This window comes from Papaver somniferum, chromosome 7, assembly GCF_003573695.1.
Source record: "Papaver somniferum cultivar HN1 chromosome 7, ASM357369v1, whole genome shotgun sequence".
NCBI classification, from domain to species: Eukaryota; Viridiplantae; Streptophyta; class Magnoliopsida; order Ranunculales; family Papaveraceae; genus Papaver; species Papaver somniferum.
In genome coordinates, this window is record NC_039364.1 from 137,807,277 (window position 1) to 137,818,982 (window position 11,706).

Here is an 11,706-nt window from a genome sequence, read left to right on the forward strand (position 1 = left end):
TAAATTTGATTTTGGGAGTTTCTAAAACATCAGCTTCCACTTCATTATGTACTTCAGTGTTTTCAAGAATATTATCTTCTTGTACACATTCAAGAGGGCTAAATCTTCCATTATTTCCAATTTTATTAGTTTGAGCAATTTGAACAGTTGGAGTAACATGAATGGTATGAATAACAAAATCTTCAGCTTCACATTCTAAACTGTTACAAATATCAAAAGGTTTTTTCAAGGGTACAGTTTCAAATTTATCATTTGTTGAAGATGAATTAGGCTGCTGAATTGATGATGAAGTAGCTTTGAGTTGTTGAGGAGTATGAAGATCTTCTTAATTATTTGCAGTGCTCTTTGCTTTTTCCACTCTACATTCTGTGATAAAATGTCCTACCATTTTACAAGTGCTGCAATATTTTGGACAGTCTGGAATGGAGACTTCTTAAAAGAAACCCCCATATTTAGTTCCTATCCATACTTTGTTTGGGATTGGAAAAGAAAAATCTACTTCAACCAATACATTTGCATAATATCCAACATCACATTTGGCTGTTGCTGTATCAATCTTAATTGGGTTACCAATTTCTTTACATATCTTAAAGAGAATTGATTCACTCCAGAATTCAAGACCTAAACCTGGAAATCTTACCCAAACAAATGCCTTAGAAGTTCTTTGATTAGCAGGTATGAAATTATAAACCCAATTTCTGACTTTCAATACTTGATCTGTAACTTCCCATATTTGAGATTTGATATAATCACGATCTGTAGCATTATCCAGTTTAATTGTAAAGAAACCTCTACCTAATGGAATTAGTTTACATTCTCAAACTAATTTCCATTGATTTCGAAGAATTATAGCAGCATCTATAAATTTGATTTTATGTAAATTTAATCTACCAATTAGAGAAAACCTCAATGGATCTAAACTTTTCTCAAATAAATCATCTGGTAGTTCAATCGAAGGAATTTTTATTCCTTCAACTGAAGATATTTTTGCCGACTCAGATGATGTTTTAGAACCAGTATTCATTATAAAATACCTGAATTAATATCAAATAATTCCAGAAAACATGATGAATGATGTAAGAATTCAACAAATTCACCTGAGATTAATGCTAGATTGCACAGAAAACAAGATTGACGAAGAAAATTTTCCCGAGTTGAACTCCAATTCAGTCGCCGATACAAGATTAATGATGTTTTAGAACCAGTTCCTCCGATACAAGACAAAGTACTGGTTCGTCTATGACTTTGTCGATCAAACCCATTAAACTAAAACTAATATTGTACACTAACATCATGTATTTAGAAATATCAAACCTATCAACAGACCACCCCATACTATTACGGAAATAAGTAAAGAATTCGTAAGAACTTTTACCCTCTTTCTCTATTTCCCGCATTTTATCAAACGCTTTGAGACTTGTAGTGACGAGAGCCTAAATGATGTATTTAAAGCCCTTTATACCTTCTCCTCCTCTACAAAATTTGAATTGGGTAGGAAATCAAATATTCTAGTCATACACAAGGTATACACACACAAAATCACAGCCACTCATCATCATTAAGCCGCGTATTTCAACGGAAGCGAGCTATTTTTTTCAACCGTTTCCTTGCGGCAAAAAACATGGTCAAAAACTACCAAACCATCATCAACTTTATACCATCAATTCCTTGTTCAAATGAACTCCTAAACAGAAACCCAATTTAGTCTAACCCCAATGTAAATCCCCACACAACAACCCAATTTAGTCCGACAAAAACCCCAGTAAATCCCCCTTGATTAACATCATACATTGAACCAATTTTAATATGTAATTGGATTTGAGGCATTACTCCAATCGGGTTTTTGGTTTCTAAAAACAACAATATACAAAGAGAATAAAACTCAACAATACAAATAATTGAGGATTGAAAAACATTAGCTTACCACTGCCCGTGTGATTAAGACTTTGAAACGAAGTAAGAACTCATTTCCTCCACACTAGAAATGTTTTCTTCAGTGGATACATCAACTCACAATTAATAAACTTTACTAAAATCTGCTACTTGCACCATGCAAATTCCAATTTAAATTCTGGAAACGGTAGCAATCACACGGTATCCATTTTTCTGCTATCCCCGTCTATAAAAAGATCACCATAGCTAGATTAAATTAAGGTTTCTCCACCAATTGCTAACGATAATCAATTGGATTCCTGTGGAGATTGGTGCTGCTCTGCAAAATACCTAGGGTAAACAGGCTTCTGTTAGAGAGAAGAGAAATGTTAAATTTCCCATCATAACTAGATTCGGGTCATATAAACTATCCATATTACAATCCGGTTTAAAGTAACTATGGTTCGTTCTTGTTAACTAGGGTTGTAGGGTAAGTTGGGAAGAAAACAAACGAAACTTTAAAAAGTGAGACGGACAACCGATTATGTCCGTGTATGGAGAAAAACTTAAACCTTGTCTTTCAGCCAGGCAAACTCGAAAGCTTTGGATTTCTTTGACGATGGCCCGTTGTGAGACTCATTTTGCTTTGCCCAGTGCCCACAAAAGCCAATGTACCCCTACCTACAGTTATAACCATTTGTCTCCAGAAACGTTGCTACGCATTTGGTACCCTCCATTGTACCCGTACCACTATTCAACTAGTTGTGAAAACCCACATCCATCGTAGTTTACCTCTCTCTCATAAAACTACAATCAATTAGGTCGTCGATTCTGTATTTTATGACTGGGGTCTTTCAGGAATCAGGATCGAAAGTATGTCCCACCTCACGCTTCCTCTGCTGCAAAAATAAATACTCTTTTGACTAACGTACACATTTCTTTTTCAAAAATCAAATTCATATAGTATAACTAACGTCCGTCAACACTTTGAATTTGAGAAACGGAAATTACTAAATCAAACTCAAATGTATTTAAAAGTCATATCATTATCTACTAATATATGCTTCAAAAAAAGAAAATGTCTACTAATACGGTTTAAAATATCGTTATCCGTTGATCGATTGGACTAATAATGTATTAATACGGATTTAAAAGCAACATGTAAATGTGATATTCCGAATACACATAAAGCGACAAAAGCCCGCGCTCATCTTTTTTCCACCATTGTCGCTTCACTCACTGTCTGGGAGTATTCTCTTAAAACGTACACAAGTGGAGAGAGAGAGAGAGTGAGGCGCCTCGGATACTGAGCAGGTAAAAAAAGACTAGACTAGACAAAGAAAGAAATGGAGTTGAGTAGTTTCATTTCAAAACCCTAGGGTTTGTTGTTTTCAACTCAACCTCCTCATTTTTTTAGCACTACTCATCATTCTCTAAAGTAACACCAACAAACCCTTTGGAGATATCAAAATGTAAATCTTTTACTCTTTGATTTTTTGTTTTCAAGAACTTTGTTTTTGAGTTCTAAATGAAATGTGAACCTGAAATTGGGTTAAAATGTCATAAGAGCCACTGTATTAATGGTTCTCAGTTGAAGGTTTTTGGGAAAATAAGTTTTTTTCTTTTCTTTTGGGGAAGGTGTTTTCTACAGGATGATAATGTTTATCTTTTATCTTTTTTTTTTTTTTTTTTTTGAACAAATTGTAAGCTTAGAACTTTGAGATTTTCAGTATTTTAATGGAGTTTCTGATGATACTTGTTTTTTTTTTTGGCTGTTAGTGAGAGTTTTCTTGTTTTAGTTGTATCTATTATTATTTTACTGATTCTTAGTTTTTCTATTTCAGATTGGTGGAGAGCTTTCTCCTTGTGTTGTTGAACTGGTAATATGAAGTTGAAAGTTTTTTGTAACTCGATTTGTTATCAGTACATTTTGATGAAAATATGAAATCATTTGGAAAATGAAGTCTCTATTGGTTTTCTGGGATAACTAGATTGATTAGTACTTGAATCGATCAGTGTAGGTCTCTATTATGAAATTTAAGGTTCAGTATTTTAGATAGCAGATATCTTTCTTTCTAATCAAAAATAAATGGAGATATCAGATGATGTTCTTTCCTAATATTGTTGATATGTTTGCAACATTTACGAGAATACCCTTTTTTTAGGAAGCAGATTTTTATTGTCCCATTTAACTCTTTTTTTATTATTTGATTTTTTTCATTTTTTTATCGTCTCTTGTTTGATTTCAAGTGGCTGTGTTGGAAGTTCTATTGATTTCAAGATAGATAGTGCAGTAAAGATTTCTATTCTTCAATCTTTTTTTTCTATTTTTTTTTTTTTTTTTATTTTTTTAGAAGGCATAAGCAAAAACAATTTGCTTTGTGAAAGTTATTGTCGTTGTCTTTTTATTTTCATCCTTTTATTCTATTCTTTTTTTTTTGTACAAAATTTGAATTTCAATCGTTAAATCTGTTGTCGGAATTTATTTTGTTCAACTAGATACCTCTGTCAGCATTGTCTAAGCTTGTGATTCTTCTGAACCATTGCAGGAATTGAAGGTCAAAGACCCTTAAAAAGACATACACAGCATTTGCTTTTACCACCTAGGAAGGTAAAATATGCAGACACCCAAAGCAAGGTAACATCAAGATCTTCTTCTTGCTAACTTTTGCATTTTTTTTACTTCTGCGTCTGGCTTTCAGTATATGTGGTATCTGTATGTTCTAATTTAATGCTTACATTCTGTATTTATTGAAGTTGGTGAAGATTCCAAGTTTAAATGAATGGTTTACTGCCCTTGTCTGTGTAATGTTAGATTTTTTCCGCAGTACCTATGTGGTGGGGTCTTCGATCCTTGGTTACCTGACTGACCTACTTCGGGCCATTTCTGTTAACTTTGCCAGAAATTGTTATATGTAATTTTGTTTTCGTTCTGATTGTTTAACTCTTTTCTTTTTTATACACTTTATAGTATGTATATCTTTTCTTATCAGTGACGTATCTGATATTTTTGCTGGAAAAAAATTGGGTAGAATTTTAGTTCTAAAGTTAACTCATTCTTTTTTTCAAATACTCTGGTGGCACAGAGAGGTCTGGAAGGACCAGGGAATTTGCAAACTATTTTGTTAGTTCAAGACTATTTTCAGGATTGTTGAATATACAGGATTCAAATAACTGTAAATTACGTTTTCTACTCTTCCACACAAGATTAAGGTTGCCTTTAGCTTTTGCTTTCATGTGACCCATCTAAAACTCCTATACATGGTAGTTGAAGTGTTAAGCCATGCTTGGGTTGGTACAAGACTACCGCGATTGTGCAATTTGTTCTGTTGGATTTCAACTGATGTATAGTCATGAAGTGTAGCTGATAATCACTTCTCGAATCTCTACCTATATACACTTATGATAAGCTTATTTTAAATCTGGGTGCTAATTCACTTATTTTGAGAGCAGAAGTGGATCATCAGAAGTTCCTCAGAGACCATCACCTGTGACACCTCGAACTGCACGCCAACTGAAAGTAACTGGTTCCGAATCTGATTCCGCCTCTCCACATCCCACAATCAGGACTCCAAACAGAAGTCCTAAAGTCATGGATCGTAGATCACCTAGAAGCCCAGTGACCGAGGTATATGGCTAAACCCCGACTTTACTCGTCTCAGAGCAAATTTACTTAGATATCAAGCATCCATCTCATAATGGTCTTATTTCTGGATTTTTTTCTCCTTTCCCGTTATTATATACTTCGTCTTTTTTTTCCAACTGCTCTACATTTAATGCTCTATTTCAATTTAAAGTTTCAAAGTTACATACTTACATAACAGTCATCCATCTCGCATCAGTGTTGTTCTGAGAGGATTTTCATGATAACACGACCATGTTTTCTCTTCCAAGCTCCAGAAAAAGCGCCCTAGCAAAATTTCTGAATTGGAGTCACAGCTTGCCAAACTCCAAGAGGACTTGAAAGCGGCGAAAGATCAATTGGGTTCCTCGGAGTCTTGCAAGAATCTTGCTCGGCAAGAAGCTGAAGAAGCCAAGAAGCAGCTCTTGGCATTGAATGGTAAGCTTGAAGAATCACAGCGGCAGCTTCTTGAGAAATCTGTTTCATTGGAAACTCGCCTCGAACAGCTCCAGAAGGTGTCTGAAGAACATGACCAGACCTTGCAGTCAGAGCTTGAGGATGTACAAAAGCAGCATTCCATGGATTCAGCTACTTTAGCCTCTGCTTTGAATGAAGTCGAAAGGTTCAAAGTCCAGCTTGATATGACAATTGAGTCTGAAGCTACGGAGACCAAGTATGTAGAAATAACCAACGCCGAGATACTGAGTTTGAAATCTGAGCTGGCGGAAACACTTGAGCTTGTAGAGAATTTAAATATTCAGCTCAGAGACTGCAAAGAATCAGAAGCTAAAGCCCAAGAATTGGTTGATGAAACTCTGGTGCAGTTTCAGACAGTGAAGGAAACTGCAGAGATACTCCGGTCTGAGGGTTTAGAGAAAATGGAGGCTTACAATTCTTTATCTTCAGAGTTGGGCAAGTCAAAGGTGAAAATAGAATTACTTGAAGAATTAGTTAGCAAGCTTCAGCTTGACCTGGCTAATGCAAGCCAGAAGAATCATTCTGGTGATAATGAAAACAATTGGGCGATTCCAGATGGAAAGATAGGAGAGGCAGATCAACTTGAAAAGGAACTCAAGTCTAAGAAGCTGCAGGTGGAACAGTTAACGTCTACAATAGAAGCAAATGAGTTGAAGTACCATGAAGAGCAGATTCTGAGCACAACAGAAATAAATAATGCATATAAACTGGTTGATCGTATCAAATCTGAAGCGAGCCTTAGAGAAGATGAATTGGATGCTGAGATTAAGAAAGCCAGAGCAAGTATTGGGGAGTTGAAAGCTGCCCTGATGGACAAGGAAACGGCATTGCAGAGTATTTTGGAGGAAAATGAGCTTCTGAATATGAAAATTGTGAAGAACCAGTCAAGTGATATTCAGTCTGAACTGGAGCTTGAACTCAAGAAGTCAAAGGAAGATTTTTCAGATTTGAAAGCATGCTTAATGGGCAAAGAGACAGAGTTGCAGAGCATATTGGAGGAGAATAAAAGCCTGAAATCTGAAGTAAAGAAAAAAGAACTGGAAAATGGGAAAGGGAACGAAGAAACCATTGCCAAGGCAGAAGCAGCAAGAGCTGCGGAACTGGAGGCTATGAAGAAATTAGGGTATGTGAAGCAGGAGGCAGATGAGAGTAGCCGTAGGGCAGCAAGAGTGGCTGAACAACTTGATGCGGCACAGGCATCAAATGCAGAGTTGGAGGCAGAGATGAGAAGACTCAAAGTTCAGTCAGATCAATGGAGGAAGGCAGCTGAGGCTGCAGCCGCTGTTTTATCTACAGGGAATAATGGAAGGTTTATGGAAAGATCAGGATCTATGGATAGTAACTACCATCCGGTAACCGGGAAGCTAAGTTCGCCTTACTCCGACTTGGATGATGATTCTCCTAAGAAAAAGAATACCAACGTGTTGAAGAAGATAGGCATTTTGTGGAAGAAGCAAATTTAGTGAATCCGGGCGTATGCGAATCCGTATCATCTTCTGGTCTTCTTGAGAATGTTGCTATTTTAACTTAGTTTATTTCTCACTTGTATTCAGTTAATATATATCAGAAGTCAGGTTGCAGGTGAACATTAGGTAGGTTTTAGAATCGTATGTATGTTGCGCAACATTTTAAATGTGTACCTTTTGCGATTTCTTACCAGTGTGCAGTCGTTATTGCCTGATATCGTGTTCTTACCCTAGTTATTGCCTCAGCTGCCTTCCTCCATTGAATTTTTCCGTATCACGAATTTTACCGTCTTATTTTACCGTCTTATTCGCGTACGTTTGCAACTCCGAACCCAAGTCGCGTATTATGTGGCATTCCCAGATTATTCGCGAATCGTTCACGAATTTTACGTATCCCGAATGATACGTCCGCTTAATTCGCCATAAATTCTTTAGCTTTTACTTTTCAAAGATTCCACTTTTTGGGTTTTACTGCCTCCCGAGCATACACGACCGAATATTAGACGTGTTGTAATTTTTATGAAACAAAAACGACTGAAGAGATTTGAAGGTGAAGGTGAGAGAGATCTCAAACTCACAAGCATCTAAACCACCATACGACGTCCTCTTGGATAATTAATGTTTTATATATTATTAATATCATCATATTAAGTTTATTTTTTCTTTAAATAACTCACACATATGCATAAAAATTGGTCTATGACCTTATAAATACAAATTATTTGTTATATATATAGATACCTTAATTTTCAGAGCCGAACTCACATTTATAAATCGAATTATACACGTACGTATGCCGTTCCGAATTACTGACGAATCACGTCTCGTTGACCGAATTTTGGACCGAACCTGGATTTTACAAAACCGTATAATACTCGTACGTTTGCCGTTCCGCACGTTTACCGAATTCCGAATTACTAACTAGGGTTCTTACTAGTTTCTTCTGATCATGTTGGCAAAAATATAAAGAAATAGGAAATGTAAAGTTAATTCACCATGTCAAAGTAGTAACACGCCAATACTCTTTTTATCTCATCTTATCTTGTACTACATGACACTAATTGGCCACACCCTTTACACGCCGGGTTACACTCAAATGCTATGCGAGACTGAATATATATATATATATATATATTTTTTCTGAAGCATATTTATGATATTGCTGATAAAGTTTTAGCAATCAAATGCATTTTATTAATGATAAAATGGAGGTCAAATTCATAGCATCAAACAATGTAGTAGCTATATTGCTAAAAATAGGCTTCTTTGCCGTTGGGTGCAGAATCCGGCGCAACTGCATCAACTGTGGATGGAGGCTTGCGTTTGATACAGGGCCTCACACAGGCACTGGCTGCCATTGATCTCAAGCCAAACCGATTCTTTACCATTGAGTACGATATCAATGGTGGACTCGCTATGGAAAACTATCTGACCAAATAGTCGATTCTGGATTTGGGGTACACTGTGCAACCTCACTAACTCCACAGACCCACCACCAAATTTCCTGCACAGAAAACAAGCACTCAAGAAAGATTAGTTTCTAATGAAAAAAGTGATACAACAATCAGTAAGATGTGTTAGAAGTTCAGTGACTAATTGCATACAACTCGAATAAATCCCGGAGGCCATCTTCACTAAGAATAAAACCCCCCCAAGAAAACTAACAAGGTGTATACACATAATTCATTACTCGCCACGTGTCTGAGGAGTCACATGTGGAAGACCCATAGCTCGAGACATCAAGGCACGATGCCACGTATCAACACCTAAGGGGCATCTGTCATCTATATATAATCATCACCGAACTGATCTGATGACTAAGAATCACGGAGCACCGAAAGAACGAGCCACCGCGAAGTATTGAAGAGCACCCGAAGCTCTGCTTTATCCCATCTCGAGGAAGATCCAAAATCAATGGTGAGGATTGGTCTCACTGACGAGGATGGGACAAGGGCATCTGACACCAGTCTGACGCGTGCGGACCATCCCAACCACCCGCATTAAATACCCTAAGCCTAGAGTACGTGTGAATCAGCCTGTGGAAGAGAAAGAGGCAACCCTTCGTTGCCGCGCATGACCGTTGAAGCCTTCGGTCAAGAACGAAGATACCAGCGGGATTAACACAGAAATTAAGAAGATAAGGTTGCAACTATCTCTAATAGTGGACCCCATGTATCATCCCTATAAATACCCCTCTCCACTAAGAGAGAAAGGGGTCGACCAGTTTTCAATAGGAATAGGAGATCTTAAAGAGAGAGAAATAGGAAGAGTAAGTATGAGTTCCATTTCCCCCCTTAGCTTCGTGATTCAGAGAATGGTTTAACCATCATTGTAATTCTTCAATACATAGTGAAACTCCAACCCCCGTGGATGTAGGCCTTAGTGCTGAACCACGTAAATCATTGTCTCATTCACATTAAACACTTTACTTTTTGTCTTATCGTTGTGTTTTGATTGTATGCACGGTTCGATCTAATCTCCTGTGACCAGATGATGACGAGCCCGAAGGCTTAGAGTCTGATAGGCATCAAACTCATAACACCTTAGGTGTATTTTATTCCTCTTAGTGATTTTATATGAAATGCGAATATTGTTTGTGAGCACGTAGATGCCATCGTAATTTATGTGTTCACAATCTGGCGCTAGAAACAGGGACACTAGTCCCGATAAAATATTTATCTTTCCCTGTGATCTTGGTTTTTGGCTCTCAGCGCTATCCCCCCTATAATGGTGTTTTGAGCAGTTTACATTGAAGTTTCGAACAGCTCACCCGCGTTGTCTTTGAAAAAAATTTCCAGGACTATGTTGTCTTTTAGATCAATATATTTCTGCAAAAAGCATTATATATCCGTGTTCTCCTTGACAAAACCTTGTCGGATCTGTATTTTTCCCCACGAGTAAAATGATTTCTCTGACAAAACCTTTCGTTAAAAGTTTTCATTATCCTCATATATTTAAAACACACGCTGAAGCTAGGCACACATCTATAGAACCTGTGAACTTGTCACTTTTCGCTAAGTATTGCTAAACCTGTCAGTACATCTATGTTTACAATGATCAGATCCACATTTCCCCCTGAAGACTTTGAAAACTTTTAAATACCCACTGTGATCTCTTCGAGTTGTGTTCTCTTAAAAAACGCTTAAAGGCACCTTTTGGTATGTACCTTTTTTCTTTGAACAAACTTTGCTAACAAAATCAACATGGCTTCGGTTTTTTCGACTACGTCTTATTTTTGCAGGAAAATAAGAGATGGAGAAAACGAAGAAAATGGGAAAAACCAAAGCCTCGTCAAAAGAAACACCAAGGACCACTCCAGTGGTAACATGCAACAAGCAAAAAGGCGAAAAATCGAAGGTAGCCAACCAGAAGCCATATGCCGCGGAAATCACATCAGCATTGGATGCTAATACCGTAGCAACAGCGGCCCTCAATGCGGCAGCAGCCAAAGCCGATGCAGCAAAGACGATGGCAGCTAGCCGAACTCATGAGCAGTGGGAAGGTTTTGCAGAGTCAACAATGCATCAACCGACCTTCGGAACGCCACCAACGAATGACCAAAACCAAGCCCTGCCAGTTACTCAACCTTTGCTGATAGTGAATCAGCCAACACCCCCACGCGTGGATACACCAATAGTTACACCTGATCCGCCCCCTCCCTTAATCCATACAGTAGACGAAGGTCACACCATGGGTATTGGAGGGAAGGTGCGGACCGGAACCCCAAATCAAGGATCGAACCATTCCCCTCAATTGATGGCCGGGCTTGAGGAGCTAAAAAAGAACCAGCGGGTATATGCGGATGCTGTAGCACTACTGGCTCGGGAAAATCAAGAACTCAAGGATAGGATCGCCCTAAGCATAGGAGTGGCACGCCAACATGACAAAGCAAACTCAAAGGCACCGGAGCCCAATCGTGATGAATCATTGTGACCAACGCCAATAATCTGGAACCATTAAACCGAAGTCCAGCCAGAGGAAACAGATTATCTGATCCAAATTACGTCCGCAAAGATTCAGATTATTTCAATAGTGAAAACCGAAGATCAGGATGATCCACAACAAGAGACGACCACCATAAGGCGATGGAAGACCTTCGTGCTGAGATGATGGCTGAAATCAAGAAGTTGAAAGCTAGACAAGGGGGAGGAAGACTAGAAGAGGTGATGAGAGAAGCTAACACCACACCACTGACCCACCACCTGGCCAAAGTGCTTATCCCTCAAAAGTGTCCCGTTCCAGCATTCGAATATTACGATGGATCTAGCG

The 11,706-nt window shown here is 37.9% G+C and overlaps 1 protein-coding gene across 7 annotated transcripts; it reads left to right on the plus strand.

The window, feature by feature from the left end:
- Positions 1–3,132: 3,132 nt before the first annotated feature.
- Positions 3,133–7,652, plus strand: LOC113298553 (interactor of constitutive active ROPs 2, chloroplastic-like). 7 transcript variants are annotated; one of them, XM_026547321.1, is made up of 5 exons: positions 3,133–3,186; positions 3,717–3,752; positions 4,422–4,510; positions 5,326–5,500; positions 5,767–7,652. In XM_026547321.1, exons 3-5 carry the CDS (start codon positions 4,491–4,493, stop codon positions 7,432–7,434), a joined length of 1,863 nt encoding a protein of 620 aa, XP_026403106.1. In that variant the 5' UTR covers positions 3,133–3,186; positions 3,717–3,752; positions 4,422–4,490; the 3' UTR covers positions 7,435–7,652. The 7 variants fall into 7 exon arrangements, with proteins under 7 accessions (XP_026403106.1, XP_026403105.1, XP_026403111.1 ...); XM_026547320.1 differs by having other exon boundaries at positions 3,152–3,344; XM_026547326.1 differs by having other exon boundaries at positions 3,152–3,344; positions 5,773–7,652.
- Positions 7,653–11,706: the final 4,054 nt, after the last annotated feature.